The sequence below is a fragment of the Megascapheus bottae genome, chromosome 12 (assembly GCF_031878675.1).
Source record: "Megascapheus bottae isolate mThoBot1 chromosome 12, mThoBot2.hap1, whole genome shotgun sequence".
Classification (NCBI taxonomy): Eukaryota; Metazoa; Chordata; class Mammalia; order Rodentia; family Geomyidae; genus Megascapheus; species Megascapheus bottae.
The window spans coordinates 49,544,386-49,560,269 of NC_143520.1; the positions used below are offsets into that span (position 1 = coordinate 49,544,386).

Sequence of the window (15,884 nt, forward strand, 5' to 3'; positions counted from 1 at the left end):
CCCTAAACCTATCCAAATCTCAGATCTGAGCATCGTGGTGTATACTTGTAACCCAAGCTACTCAGGAGATGCTGGTAAGAGGAGCACAGTCTAAGGTTGTAGGCCTGGGCAAAAAGAAAAAGAAAAGTACAAACAAAACCCAAGAAACTTTAATCGAAAAACAAAACTGAAGCAAAAAAGGTCTGGGATCATCAACTTAAATGGCAGTGCATTTGTCTAGCAAGCAGGAGGCCCTGAGTTCAAACTCCAGGACCACCAAAAGGAAAAGGAAATTCTCAGCTCCCACACAATACATCCCCCCCACTTTCCTCCCTCCCTTCCTTCCTTTGCCTTTTTTCCCTTCCTCCCTCCCTTCCTCCATTTTTCCCTCCTTCCCTTCTTTCTTCTCATGGGGCCAGCATCTGTTGAATACCCTGCTCCCTAAAATAAGCTCTCCCTAAACTCACAGCTGGGGACATCTGCTTGGAACAGACCATCCTGCCTCTGCTCCTACCCACGATGGACTGTGCAGTAGCTGGGCTGTGGCCAGTATCAGCACCCTGCCTACCCAGGGAAAATAAGGAGCCACTACTATCGCAGAACCTTGCGCCCCTCTTAGCCTCAGCTGCGGGAGGTGCTCCTGAGCATTCCTTAGCTCCCGTGTACTCCTGGTCATGTCTAGGCTTCCTGTAAGGAAGAGGATGAGCAGGTGATGGAGCAGAAAACAGGGGTCTCTTAGTGGCTCTGATAGCTCCATAGCCTTGATCATCCCTACTTCTGCTCTGGGGTTTTCATCCCAACCTCCCTGCTACAGGGTAAATGTTTGTGTTCCCTTGAATTCATACGTCGGCCCCAAGGTGGGGTTTTGGTGGTGGAGCCTTTGGGCTGGTTGGGTCATGAGGGTGAGATTAGCACCCTTAAAAGAGAGCTCAGGATGCACCTTTCCCCTTCTGCCATTTATGGACCAGGAAGGGCTCCTTCCCCAGACCCAGGGTCCTCTGGTGCATGGACTTTAAAATTCTCATTCTCTAGAACCATGATCAATGTTTCCCATTGATCAAGACTCATTGGACTTATAAACTGACATATTGTATTGAAATCTTTTTGTACAACTATTTAAATAAAAATAACAAATAAGTTTGTTTGTTTTGCCAGTTCTGGCACTTGAACTCAGGGCCTGAGCACTGTCCTTGGGCTTTCTCAAGGCTAGTGCTCTACCACTTGAGCCATAGCACCAGTTCTGGCTTTTTCTGTGTATGTGGTACTGAGGAATCAAACCCAGGGTTTCATGCATGCTAGGCAAGCACCCTACCAGTAGGCCATTCTCTTGGCCACAACTAAGTTTTCTATGTCACACTGTATATGGTGTTTTGCAGCTGAATAGATTGACCATGCTGATGGCCTCAGATTTCCCAGAGTACTCAGAACATATACTGTACCCACTCTGTGCACACATACATGCCCACACCCATGCACACATACCTACAGTCTTTCAGACCATGTCTGTCTGGTCAGAGCACAGCAGAGCCCATCAGGGAGCCAGGAAGTTAGTTATACCAGCAGGTAAGAACCTGCATTTGTGAAGAAAAAAAAATGAAAAGGCCCAACTATTGCTTTGTGAAGTTTCTAGTATATGGGCACAACACTGAAAACTCTGTGGACAGCTCAGTTATCACCCATGTCTGGCCCTCGTCCACCTGCTAATGCGGCATTCTCATCATTCCCTCAGGTAGCATGAGCTACAGCATGAGCTGTAGGATCCTGGAAAACACCAGCCGTTTTATACCCCATTCCCCCCTGAGCTGCTTCAGTGTTTGGAGCCTGGCCTTGTGCTGGCTGTGTGCTTGCAGTTTCACATGCACGCACGCACGCACACACATTTTGCAGTGGCATTCCTGTGTCATAGGTAAGACCAAGAGTAGAGAGGATGAGTGGCATCTTCTGCCTCTCACGAGGACTGGGAGCACGCAGACAAGGTGAACAGGGAGGGCAATTTAACCAAGATGTGGTATGCAGGGAAGGGACACAAGGGACCAAGCTTGTGAAGGTATGATCTCAGGAGGCAGGTCCCCAAGCAAGGCAGTGCTTGAGAGGAACAGAGCCAGGAGGCCAATGGGGGTCGAAGCTTCCATTCTGGCCCTGTCAGGAGATGGTAAGGGGAGGGTATGGTGGCATTGCCCACTCACTAATCATGTTTCAAGGAGTTATGGCTTGTCATTAGATTTACTATACTAAAAGCCAAATAAACTGCCCAGGCACCAGTAGCTCATGCCTACAATCATGGAGATTGGAGGATCATGATTCAAAGCCAGCCTGGGCAGGAAAGTCTGTGAGAATCTTATCCTCAATTAACCACCGAAAAGGCTGGAAGTATAGCTGTGTCACAAGTGATAAAGCATTAGCATTATACAACAACAAAATAAAAAGCTCAAGGATATGCCAGGAGTTTGGCCTACTGGTAGAGTGCTTGCCTGGCGTGCATGAAGACCCGGGTTCAATTCCTTGCTACCTATACACAGAAAATCTGGAAGTGGTGCTGTGGCTCAAGAGGTAGAGTGCTAGCCTTGAGGAAAGCTCAGGCCCTGATTCAAGCCCCAAGATTGGGGTTTGAAAAAAAAACTGCAGTAACAATAAATAAATAAATTATTTGAAAAGCTCAAGGACAGTGCCCAAGCCCTGTGCTCAAGTCTCAGGACAGACTTACTCATGAACACACACATACACACACACAACTAACAGAGAAGATGTGAAGAAATTACACCTGAGTCCTACTGATAGGACATACATTGTAGCCACTATACACAACAGTATGGCGCATCCTTCAAAAAGCAAGAGCAGAATTACTATAGGTTCCAGCAGTCTCTGCTCTGGGCTTATTCCCAGAACAATTGAAGGCAGGGTCTTGAGGAGACATTTGCACATAACAGCACTATTCACAGTAGCCCAGTGAGAGAAGTAACTCAGGTGTCCATGATGGGTACATAGACACACAAAATGCAAGTGTGGCCATACAATGAATGACTATTCAGCCTAAAAGGAGAAGGAAGTCTGACACATGCTGCAACTTAAGCCAAACATGGACAAACTTTAGATAATCCTACTTATAGGAAGCACTAGACTCATCAAATTCAGAGTCAGAAAGGTAGATGGGGGTTGCCAGGGACTGGGGAGGAAACTGGGGAGTTGCTATTTAACTGGTGCAATTTCAGTTTTACAAGAAAATGAAAGAGAGCTGGACAGCAGTGGCTATATAATTTGAATATTCTTTGTGTTACCAAGATGCACATCTGAGTAGGGCAAAAGTGATAACAATTATGTCACAATTCAATAAATAAACCTGGAGAACTTGGCGCTTTCTTACAAATGAGTTTTATTTGCATTGTGACCCAAGCTCAGATCCCACATACAGATTTCTGGTCAGCACAAAGGTTCAGTAACAAGTGCAAAATATGCTTTATTCCAGGTACAAAAACAATGTGGCAATATGATATTTAGGTCTTGATGGCTACCTCCTCATGACATGTCATCTGCACTTGATCCCATCAAGCACCCCACCATCTATGGAAAAGTACCACCCAGAATGGAGAAAGGTGGGTGGGACACATCTTAAGAAAGCAAATACAGATGAACACTAACAATTCATGCCTGTGATCCTTGCTATGCAAGAGATCTGGGGATTGTGGTTCAAAGCTAGTCCAGATAAGGAAGTCTGAAAGAGTCCCATCTCCAATTAACCACTGAAAAGCTGGAAGTGAAGTTGTGACTCCAGTGATGGAGCATGAGCCTCGAGCAAAAAATCTCAGGGACAGTACCCAGGCCCAGGATCAAGCCCAGGAGCAGCAAAAAAAAAGAAAGAAAGAAAGAAAAAAATCACTTTTAAATACACAAACATTAGAAAACAGTCACCAGGCTTTACCCAGATGTGAAGGGAGGGCGGGGGGATACTCACAAGCAATCTCCTTCACAATCTTCAGCAGCTAGACCCAAAGGTCCCTATAGCTGGCCACCCAACCCAGGGATGAAGCCTACCTATGGCACAGGCTAGCCCTGCATGTGAACCATGAGATTGCCCCATTATTTATGGCTGTGGCCTGGGCAGGGATGCAGGCTGGACAATGAGATACTCATCCTGGCTCAATTTATTACAGGTTGACCATTTCTTATCCAAAAACACTTGGAGCAAGCTGTTTCAGACTTTGGAATATCTACATATACACAATGAGATGTCTGGGAGGGGGGGAGTAAGTTCCAAATCTAGAAATGAAATTCATTTGTTTCATATATAAATTGTCTGAAGGTAAATTTATATCACCTTCATAAACTATGACCTATCTATCTCATGAGGTCAGTTGTGGAATGACTTCATAGCAATACTCAATTTGCCATTTTGCATGTGGAGACAGTGGGGATGGGAGAGTGGTAACTGGACCTTAGGGCCTATATCTAGCTTATCAATGTTTGTCTCCTCATCAGAAGGCCTGGGCTATGGCAGCCTCCCTCCCAATAACCCTGGGGAAGGGAGAAGAAGCTGAGAGGCAAGGAAGCACAAGGTCTGGTCCACAGGGAGGCTGGTTAGCAGTGGACACTACCTGTGTTACTAAGGGAAGATTGCACAGCTGCAGCTTGTGCAAGACAGAACGGAGAACAGAGGGGCCCAGAGGATGCTTGGGCATGGAGGAAGAGGCCACCCTAGGGCGACATTGGGCTACAACATTCCATGCGAGATTTCTCATGGGCCAAGAAACAACCCTGAAAGTCAGGCCCCAGGAAGGTAGGAAATTGCCCTTGACAATGCCACCCCGAGCAGGAAGAGCATCTGGACAGGTCCCAGAGGCTTCCATAGCTCCCCTCCCCCACAGGACTCGATGGTCTGTTGAGGAGCCTGGGGTTTGAGGACCAGAACCTTCCGAGTGTTTCCAGCCACACAGGAAGTGAGACACCAGGCAGGTAGCCTGCCTCGAGATCAACTGGAGATAAGAGTCTCAGGTCTTTTTGTGCCTGGGCTGGCTTTGAACCTTGATCCTCACATCTCAGCCTCCTGAGTAGCTACGATTACAGGCATGAGCCACCACATTCAGCTATTTCCTTTAAAAAAAATTTTTTTTGATACTAGGGATAAACTCAGGTCCCTATTCAAAGTGCTGGGGAGCGCTCCGCCCCTGAACCATATTCCCAGTCTAATTTATGCAATTCAAAATATAACAATTTAGCTCATTTTGGCAATACAGGCTTACCAATAATAACAGTGGTTTTTGTTGTTTCTTTTGGTTTTGGACTATTTTTTTTGATCAGTTGGGGGCTTGAACTCTGGGCCTGGGCACTGTCTCAGCCCAAGGCTAGCGCTCTACCACTTGAGCCACAATGCCACTTCTGTGGGGTTTTTTTGTTGTTGTTTATTTTGTTTTTGTCTGGTGGTTAATTGGAGATAAGAGTCTCAAGACTTTTCCTGCCCAGGCTGGCTTTGAACTGAGATCCTTAGATCGCAGCCTCCTGAGTAACTAGAATTATAGGTGTGAGCCACTGGTGCCTGGCTATTTTTTTTTCTTAGTTGAATTTGAAAACACTGCTCCTATCATCTGATTGCTGTCAGAAAAAGGCAGTTTTGGTTTAGCCAACCTGTCATAAGAGAACAGGTAAGGATTATAGTGTTCTCTTTGATGAGAGTCTGAGCATGTCCCAGGATACGAGGTCCCCTGACCTCTGCAGCTGAGGGGTGGAGGGAGTCTCCAAAAGGTGTGAGGACCTAGGCACTCTGGACTTCAGAAGAGGGAGTGGACATTTCCCCCTTCAGAGTCTTTGGCAGAGCCTAGACAGGTTTCAGAGGTTCCACTCACAAAAGGAGGTACCTGACCAGCATTCAGTGGCCCTCAGGCCCCACTGCCCTGGTCTCAAAGGGACAGGAGACTGCAGAGAGAAGGTTCAGACATTCCACAATAGCCGGCCAGACCAGCAAGATACAGAGGGTGCTACCTGAGGGGGAGAGGGAGAGGAGAAGAGGCAGCTGCCTGGACAACCACATGGAAGACGAATCCAGGACCTTGTTCACAAGGTTGCTGTGAGATGCCAGCTGCCCAGCACCACACACACTCCTCAAAGAGACGACTTAGATACACATCTCCCTCACCAGCTCTCCATCCTCTAGGAGGAGCTACCCAAACACCAAAAGAAACCCTGTTTCCTGGGAAGAGTGTTCTTCCCAAGTGCAAGGGTAATCTGGACTGACACCATGCCATACTACACACACACACACACACACACACACACACACACACACACACACACACACTTCTCAGACATAGCCAATGAATAGCCATGCCTGTGGGACTAGTATGAGCACCACAGGTGGGAGCTAGTTTATTCCTAGAGACTTGACAGAAATGACCCAGCACACAGGGGCTCTGGTGGCACTGCATACCAGGTCAGGCCCACTGTGTGGCTTTGAGAAAGGGGCAATAATAGGCAAGCTCTGGCACCCTTCAAGGACTCTAAGCTTTCCTTTTATTAGTATTTCCAGGGCTGGAACCCAAAGCCTAGAGCTCTAACTACCACTGAGCTCTACCACCCGCTGAGCACCCAGCTGGTATTCTTAATGGGAACAGATATCCCAGAGAAACAAAGGCAAGCCTGCTGTGTGTAGGCTCTGGACTTATTGTTCTTGGCCCCCATTCTCCTCTGCACCAGAGGCAGTGCCAACATCCCTATGTCTCTCCCCCCACCTCCAGTCAGCTCTCCCCACTGTTCCTGAGAGCCTGGGGGCTTTCTCCCTTATTTCCACTGACAACAGCAAAAGACCCAGTCCATTTACTTTATCAACCCGTTAATGATTTTCAGACCTTCAGTCATTCTGGCCAGCCCCTGAAGCAACACTGGACCTGCAGACTCTGTGTGACCCTTTCCTTTCCTGTAAAGCCCTCTCTAGGTTCACAGCTCTGCTGGAGCAGCCAGAAGCTCCCAGGGTAGGTGAGAGGTCACTAGGACAATACCCAATCTTTACCTAAGACCTCCCCTGCCACCCAGTTAGGACTTGGAACTCCTATCTCCTCACTGCTCTTACCAAAGGTATGCCACCCCTTTTCTCTCAATAATCCTATGATTCCTCCAATCGTAGACAATAACCCCCTGTTATAAAGGTAGGCAAAGAAGGTTGATGACAGACAACCTTACAGACAGAATGGACAATCGGGATGGCCACAAAGCAAAGAACTTAGCTTTGGGATCTAATACAAGATGGCAGTCTGAGCTGTGAAATGAGTACATGTATCCCCTTAAAAACCTTTTGCTATCAAAAGGCCTAAGCCTAAAATACATGGCAGGCTGGTACAGAGGGGCCCTAGAAGGCACTACCACCCTGACCAGACAGCCCACACCTCTAGACTCACAGTTCATAAGAAATGCACAGGAATGAGAGGCCTGGTACCTTTCTGTACTTAAATAAAATGAAAAATAAAACCAAAAGTTTTAGCTTTTGACTCTCATACAAGGGGCAAAATGAATTACTAGACATCTGTGATGTTCTGGTATTAAATTACTACTAGTACTCTTTGGGTATTTTTTTCTTCCTTTGAAAGCTGTAAGAGCTGATTTTAACCACTGGAAGATTAAGGAGAAAAGATGTCACTCTACTAACAGCAGACTTTAGATAACAGACTTTTATTAGACCTTCTTTTGGAACTAAGATGTAAAAAAAAAATAATTTCTTAAGAGTACAAACGTTAGCCTGCCTTCAGTTGGCCTGGATAATGACATCACTGATATGGTAGCTGTGGAAGCCTTGAAGGCGACCATAGGTCTAGACCCGACCTTCCACTACTGAGCTGTGTGATCGATCCTGAGAGAGTCATTTCACTTGATCCTGAGAGAGTCATTTCACTTCTACATGTCTCAGTTTGTTAATAATCCAAAGAAGGGAATGATTGGTCTTGATGCTTCCACAGGACTAAAATGTGGAATATACACCAAGAAAGATGGCAGAATACCAGCCAGGTGCAGCCCCAAAGTACTGAGACAGGTAAAGAAAGGAACAGAGAGTAGGAACAGAATAAGGGAGATACAAAAATGGGGGAGCCAAATATACATGGGGATGGGGAGACAAGAGGAGGTGAACCTCCTGAAGACAGGATCCTGTGAAAGAAAAGAAGGAAAAGGAAAAGAAGAGGGGAAGAGAAGGGAAGGAAGAAGGAGGAGGGAGACAAGGGAAGTGGAGGGGATAGAATTAATAAGAACCACAAACTTCTAGCCAACAAGCCAAGACAATTCCTCAAGTAAAGACAAACATTTCAGTAAACAGTGGTGAAATAAGTAAATGCCCACATGCAAAAAAGAAAAAAAAGGAATAATTTTGAAATACTCTATGAGTATTTGAGCAACTCTATATGAAAACAGCATAAAGAACCTCAGTGAAAGCTGAGATCAATGGGGGCTGGGGGAGGGGAGTGGGAGGAGGGGGTTGGCTAAGGAGAGTGAATATGGTTGGCTAAGGATGAATATGGTCAAAATATGTTCTTGGAATGCATGAAATAGAGCAACAAAACCTGCTGAAGTTGTGTTAAGAAGGGGGAGTGACAGGGAGACTGACTAGAAAACATTGCATTCATGTGTGGAATGTCACAACCAAATCCTTCTATGTACAGCTAATGTATGCCAATAAAAAGTTAATCACTTCTTCACATATGAAACTCAATTTTAAAAAAAAAAAGGGCGAAAAGACCACTGTGAAGAAAATTTGTCTTCCCTTAGATTAGGGCCCTCTAAGAAGAGAGGGCCCCAATGCATAAATAAAAGAAAAATCAGGAAACTTGGACATTACCCAAATTTAAAACTTTTGTATTTCAATCACCATTAAGTAAAGACAACTTACAGAATATGGAATGTGCGTGTGTGTGTGTGTGTGTGTGTGTGTGTGTGTGTGTGTGTGTCCATCCTGGGGCTTATACTCAGGGCCTGAGTGCTGTCCCGGAGCCTTTTTGTTTGAAACTAATACTCCACTACTTGAACCACAGCTTTACTTCCAGCTTTTTGATAGATAACTGGTAGATAAGAATCTGATGGATTTTCCTGCCCTGGCTGGCATCAAACAGCGATCCTCAGATCTCAGCCTCCTGAAAAGCCAGGATTACAAGTGTGAGCTACCAGTGCCTAGCATGAAGAGGAAACATTTTCACAAATATTGTGTCTAATCTGATAAAGAACTAGACTAGCCGAGCGAGCAACATGGCTCACGCCTGTAATCCTAGCTACTCAGGATGCTGAGATCTGAGGATCAAGGTTCAAAGCCAGCCCAGGCACAAAAGGACCTGAGACTCTTATCTCCAATTAACCTCTAGAAAACGGGAAGTGGGTCTTAGCTCAAGGGTATGGCAGAAGCCTTGAGCTGAAGAGCTCAGGGACAATGCCCAGGCCCAGGGGGAGGCCAGTAGCTTTGAGCTGAAGAGCTCAGGGACAGTGCCCAGACTAAGTTCAAGCCCCATGACCCACAAAAAAAAAAAAAAACAAAACCCTAGACAATACCAATACCACATAATCCTTGATTTGTCCTGGTTTGTATGTCTATACATGATATCTCCCTCAGTCGCCCCATCAGTGAAACAAGGTTAGCCTACTTCTGATTATCTTTGAGCCAGGCATTAGATCTGACAAAAGCTCTACTTCAGAAGCTGTGGAATCCACTTGAGTGACCACAGGGATGACAGTGGCTTAGAAGATAGCACAGCTCATTCAATGCCCAAACAGAGGCAAGACAAATACAGGTTCTTAAGTCTATTCCTCACAGATAAGGAGATCCAACTATTCCAATACAGGCATATATACCCACTAAAAACAGAAAAAGGAAGTGGTGCTGTGGCTTAAAGTGGTAGAGTGCTAACCTTGAATGTAAAACCTCAGGGACACTGGCAGATCCTGAGTTCAAGCCCCAGGACTGACAAAATGATACAAACTTGAATAGAGTCCCACAGAAAACACAGTGTCACAGGGGAAACTGTCCCCTATATCGGTGACTAACTGTGAAGCCTTCTCAAAATGGAATTTTGTCAGTCCTTTTAAGGGTGTTGATTTGCTTGTTTTACAGTGCCATGAACGGAATACAGAAGCTCACACATGTTGAGCAAATGCTATCCCACTTAGCTATTTACCCCCTAACCCAAAAGTCTGATGCTTTAATAGCCAAGGTCACCTGATACTATAAAGAAATGCTCATTTTCGGGTCCTCCTTACCTATAACTGCTTAGGAAACAGAACTATACCAAAATCGCTCCAGAGGGATCATTTTGTTCTCATTGATACAAGGATATATCTGAACGCATCTTTCTATTTCCACCCCACCTCCCAGCCCTTCAGGTAGGCCTTGGGATTAGCTCCAGGAGACAGACTGTATAGGTACATAATGACATCTAGCCACCATGCTAGTGCAGAGCCATGAATACCCCTGTGGTCTGGCAGTAGGAGATCTTTAGAAATAAGGTAAAGGTAAGGGGGGAAGGCACAGAATAAACTCCAGTACACTGGTCACTTAGAGGGGAAGAACAAAGGGTCAAAGTGCATAAGGTCAGCAGAGCTGGCCAGGAAGCCAGCACTGGGGAGGGAGGAAAAGGCACAGGGTGAGGATGGCTTCTGAAGGCAGGGGAGTGGGCAGAAAGGACTCATGGAGGTGGCACCAAGATACCTAATGAGCTTCCACCTAAGGGGCTTGGGATTTCAGAGATAACTCCACTGTTTGCCTCTTTTAGAAAAACAAAGCTGAGAAACAGAACAAACAACTGTTCAAACACAGGAGGCCAAGAGGAAGCCATTGACTATTCTGCATGCTGGCCTTTGTGTCCCAGATTTCTGCTGGTTGATCGTCTGCAGCTTTCATGGACTGTGGCAGGCAGGATTCCTCCTAGCCTCAGCTTGTCAGGTAGACAGCAGTGAACAGTGGTGAAATTTCTAACATCCCAGGGGTCCATGGGGCTGGGGTAGGTATACGTCTCACTTCTGCTCACAGTCCACATTTCAGGATGATGTGGTAGCCGTCATTGCTCTCAGCTGCAAGAGAGAAACACTGGGCATACTTCAAAGCAACCAAACCAGTGCAGTACTATTTAGGAGTTCATATCAAATAGGCCACATGAAAGATAGTTGACAAAAGCATAAATTTATTCCAATACACAACTCAGCATACCTAGATGTGTGCTTGTGTGGGGTGTGTGTGTGTGTGTGTGTGTGTGTGTGTGTGTGTGCTATAGGTACTTGAACTCAGGATCTCATGCTCTCGCTTAGCTTATTTGCTCAAGGCTGACAGCCTATCACTTCAGTCACAGCTCCACCTCCAGCTTTGTGGTAGTTAATCAGAGATAGGAATCTCATGGACTTTTCTGTCTGGGCTGACTTCTAAGCATGGTACTCAGATCTCAGCCTCCTGAGTAGCTAGGATACAGGTATTAGAAAACAGTACCTGACTCTAGTTTCTTTTTATTTTTTATTTTTTTGCCAGTCCTGGGCTTAGGCTCAGGGCCTGAGCTCTGTCCTTGGACTTTCTCAAGGCTAGAGCTTTACCACTTGAGCCACAGCACCGAGTCTAGCTTTTTTCTATGTATGTGGTACCAAGGAATTAAACCCAGCTCTTAGTGCATGCTAGGCAAGCACTCTACCACTAGGCCAAACTCCCTGCCATCCAGTTTCTTTTTGACAATGGGCCTTTCCATCACAGGCCTGCACCAAAAGGCAAAAGCATCTATGTCCAAGGATGCTTTGGGCCAACTATGGTTTTCATAGATATTATGGCTTCGTGGCCCATAACATTAGCTGTGACTTTGAAATTATATTTGTGATTGGGATTGTAAATGTGCCCAAAGCTCATTTGTGAGAGGCCTGGTCATCAACCTATGGGAGGTCGAGAAGCCTATAAGAGATGGGGTTAGTGGAAGAAGGGTGGTGTGCCCTTGAACGGGATGTTGGAATATAGCCCTCCTCTTTGTCTCTCTTCTCTTGTCAGCTGTGGTGAGATGAGCAGTTTGCTACACTACATACTCACACCATGATGTTTCCTCACCACAGGCTCAAAAACAATGGAGCCAACTGACCATGGGTTGCAAGCATTGAAATAATGAACAAAAAATAACCTTTCCTCTCTTTAAGTTGATTATCTCAGGTATTTTTTTTATAATAATGGAAAGCTGACTAATAGCTAGACCCACAGATCAGAACAAGCCCTGTGGTCCAAGCTTCTGTTCCAAAATAGCCCATCCATTCACTTTTCCCATGACAAACTATAGTAATGCTTTGCCATCTATGAAATGACATGCTCAAGTCCCACAAGACCTCCCTATGGGCAGAGAGTGGGCATGCTGATACTGTCAGGCTATCTGGCTCTACCTGTTCTCCCTTTTAGTCCCCAACACACTCTGCTTCCTAGAGACAAAGAAAAGTTAGAACTCAGGTTCAGGGATTACAGATTGCTTGGACAAGGTTTTTCCTTCAGAAGTGCCTATGGTTCAATCATGCTTCTTCTGGAATTTCTAACTTGTGCATCCTTGCTCCCAAAGGCTGATCTCAGGAAGCCACCCTCAAAAGGGGCCCCATTCAGGCAGGACCTGTTCATGTATCCACCTCACTCTACCTTGCCCAAGACGCCATGGATGTAGACAAAGGGATGTAGTGAACACACTTCAATTAAACAAGCTAGCACGAGGGGATTTACCTTTCAACGTGCTGAGGATAAAACATGACTCATCTTGGAAATTCTGCACCATCTGAAAGGCAAAGAAGAGACATGTTTCCTCAATCATCAAATCCATCTATTTGTCTACCTACCCATCTATTTGTCTGTCTGTCTATCTATCTATCTATCTATTTATCTATCTATCTATCTATCTATCTATCTATCTATCTATCTATCTATCTATCTATCTATCTGTGCTGGTACTGGAACTTGAACTCAGGGCCTGGGCTCTGTCTCTTAGCTTTTTTACTTAAGACTAGTGTTGTACCACTTGAGATACAGATCCACTTCTATCTTTTTGATGGTTACTTAGAAATAAAGAATCTCATGGACTTTTTTACCAAGACTGGCTTCAAACTGTGATCCTCAGATCTCAGAGTCTTTGAGTAGCTTGGATTACAGGGGTGAGGCACCAGTTCTTGGCTTGATCAGTTCCTAATTTTAAAAACCCTCTATAACATGGAGCCCAGTTATACAAATAACACTACCACTGGATCAGCACGAAGACAGATCACTATAGCCACAACTGACAGATGACTCAGAGTCAGTGTGTGATACAACTGCAATTCTAAGTAACAGTAGCTTGCTCATGACAGATGGAAAAGAAACAGCCTGACAAGGGACACTTCAAGACAGTATCATTGCACACAGGGGTGTGAATTGTTTGCATTTATTTTGCCTTTTTTTGCTGTTGTTACTGCAGCTTTCAATCTCTGTGAAGAACTCATTATAAAAAACGTGTATGTGGGCCGGGAGTTTGGCCTAGTGGTTAAAGTGCTTGCCTAGCATGCACAAAGACCCGGGTTCGATTCCTTGGTACCACATACATAGAAAAAAGCTGGAAGTGGTGCTGAGGCCTTGAGAAAGTCCAAGGACAGTGCTCAGGCCCTGAGCTCAAGCCCAGGACTGGCAAAAAAAAAAAAAAGTGTATGTAAGCTGGGCAAGGAGGCTCACATCTATAATCCTAGCTACTCAGGAGGCTGACATTTGAAGGTTGTGATTCAAAGCCAGCCTGAGCACTAAAATGTCCATGAGACTCTTATCTCCAATTAATCACCAGAAAATCTGAAGTGGCTCTGGGGGAGGGTGGTAGCCTTGAGCTGAAGTGCTCAGGGACAGTGCGTAGGCCCAGAGTTCAAGTCCCATGACCGACAAAAAAAAAAAAAAAAAAAAGAACTAGTCACATTTTGGTTAACAATGGGCCATATGCACAATGGCAGTGCCATACATAGTATTATAACAGAGCTGAAAACTTCCTACTACTCAGTGGCTCTGTCACCATGGTAAGGTGGCAGCTGCAGTGCAATGTTCACATATGTGCTGACATTGGGTTCAGCAGCCTCCTTTGCTGTCAGTGTTGTGGGTACAATTAGATACAGTACACAGCACTAGTTAGTGAAGAGGACAATGGTGTTGATTTATATGATTCCCATGCTCTCTGTTCTATTGTTGTTTTAGAGAGAGTTCTTTCTACTTGTAAGTGTTCTTTAAGCAGTGTATAGGGATAAGCCAGAACCAGCCATGCATACCTCAGGTCTGCTATGCCTTTGGATCACACTGAGCGATTGACCCAGACCATCAGTGTTTGTGTCTCTACCACCTGGGGTGTCTGTATAATGGTGCAAATTCCTAAGGAATCTTTGACAGAAGATATCTATCTCATTTTATATGATTATAATCGGTTTGTTTTATATTGCTTTTGCAGTTCTAGAATTTGAACTTCAGGGTATTCCCCTTACAAGGCAGGAACTATATTGCTGAGCCATGTCTCTGGTCCTGTTTTTCACCAGTTATGTTTGAGGTATAGTCTCCTTTCCTGCCATCATGAGTGTCTGGACTACACTTTGCCTCTATTATGCTTCTTGGCATTGCTGGGGTGACAGGTGCATGCCCCTGCATCCTGTTTCTCCTCTTCATTCAACGGAGGCTGACAGATTTTCCTGCCCAGGATGGCCTGGGCATCATCTCCCCAATTCCATTCTCCCACACAGCTTAGAGGCTACTGCACCTACCTATGGTTAAGAAGGAGCCTCATGGACTTTTCTGCTCAATCTTGCCTCAAACCCAAATCCTCTAATTCTCATTCTCAAGTAGTTTGTATTATACCAGTATCTGGTGTCAGTAAATTATTTTTAAAGAAAAATGGTAATTAGTGAGGTCTGCATATCAGCAGCCTATAATAAAGAACTATAGAAGGATAGACACCCCTTGTCTACTGATGTGGTATGAAACTCATGATTCACAAGCCATCTCTCTGGAATTCTAATTGTTATTAACTATGCAGTGACCTTGAACAAGTCTTTCTGTCTCCATGGCCCCATCTGTAAATGGGGCTGCTTTCAATGATGAACATACAACCACGGTGTAGAGCAGTATCAGCTGTTACCTGCTGCTAGAGAAGTAGAAATCCAGAAAACTGTTCGTGTAACCTGATCAAGAGTAACATGTATATTTTCCTCTAGGATGTATGACCTAAAGGAACTAGGCATACAACTCCTCTTGCATACAAACAAATGTGCATATAAAAATGTTTAGGCTGGGCACTGGTAGCTCATGCCTGTAATCCTAGCAACTCAGGAGGCTGAGATCTGAATACTGAGGTTCAAAACCAATCTAGGCAGAAAAGTCTGTGAGACTCATCTCTAATTAACTGGCAAAATACCCAGATTGGAGGTGTGGCTTACGTGGTAGAGATCCAACTATGAGCAAGAAAGCTAGACAAGCAAGAGATCCTAACTTTAAGCCCTGGAATGGGAATTAAAAAAAAAAGGGAAAAGAAAGAATGTTTAGAGTAGCATTGTACTAACACAAAACCGGAACCAATCCTAATCTCGATCAATAGCAGAACTGCGAATCAATTGATCTTTATCATCGATGTCCCAAGGCAACAGAGAGACTTCCATTCATGCACACCTGAGACTCAATGAGAAGGGAGTTGCAGAAATACACACTAGAATACTGTTTCCATGAAGCAGAATAAAACGGGAGAAGGAAACAACACATTAAGCCAGGTGCTAGTGGCTCACACATGTAATCCAAGCTACTCAGGACGCTGAAATCTAAGGATCGAGATTCAAAACCAACCAGGACAGGAAAGTCTATGAGACTTTTTTTTTTGTCAGTCCTGGGGCTTGAACTCAGGGCCTGGGCACTGGCCTTGAGTTTTCTCAAGGCTAGCGCTCTACCACTTGAGCCACAACAGCACTTC

The 15,884-nt window shown here is 45.1% G+C and overlaps 1 protein-coding gene across 1 annotated transcript in view; it reads right to left on the reverse strand.

Annotated features, from left to right (window-relative positions):
• Nucleotides 1-7,677: 7,677 nt before the first annotated feature.
• The window catches only part of Tfcp2l1 (transcription factor CP2 like 1), a 62,330-nt gene continuing 54,123 nt past the window's right edge, over nucleotides 7,678-15,884 (reverse strand). The window contains exons 14-15 of the mRNA XM_090342972.1: nucleotides 12,656-12,707; nucleotides 7,678-11,001 (exon numbers count right to left, since the gene is read on the reverse strand). Of these exons, the coding sequence (XP_090199098.1) occupies nucleotides 10,955-11,001; nucleotides 12,656-12,707 (99 nt within the window). The 3' untranslated portion in view covers nucleotides 7,678-10,954. The remainder of the gene's footprint in view (nucleotides 11,002-12,655; nucleotides 12,708-15,884) is intronic.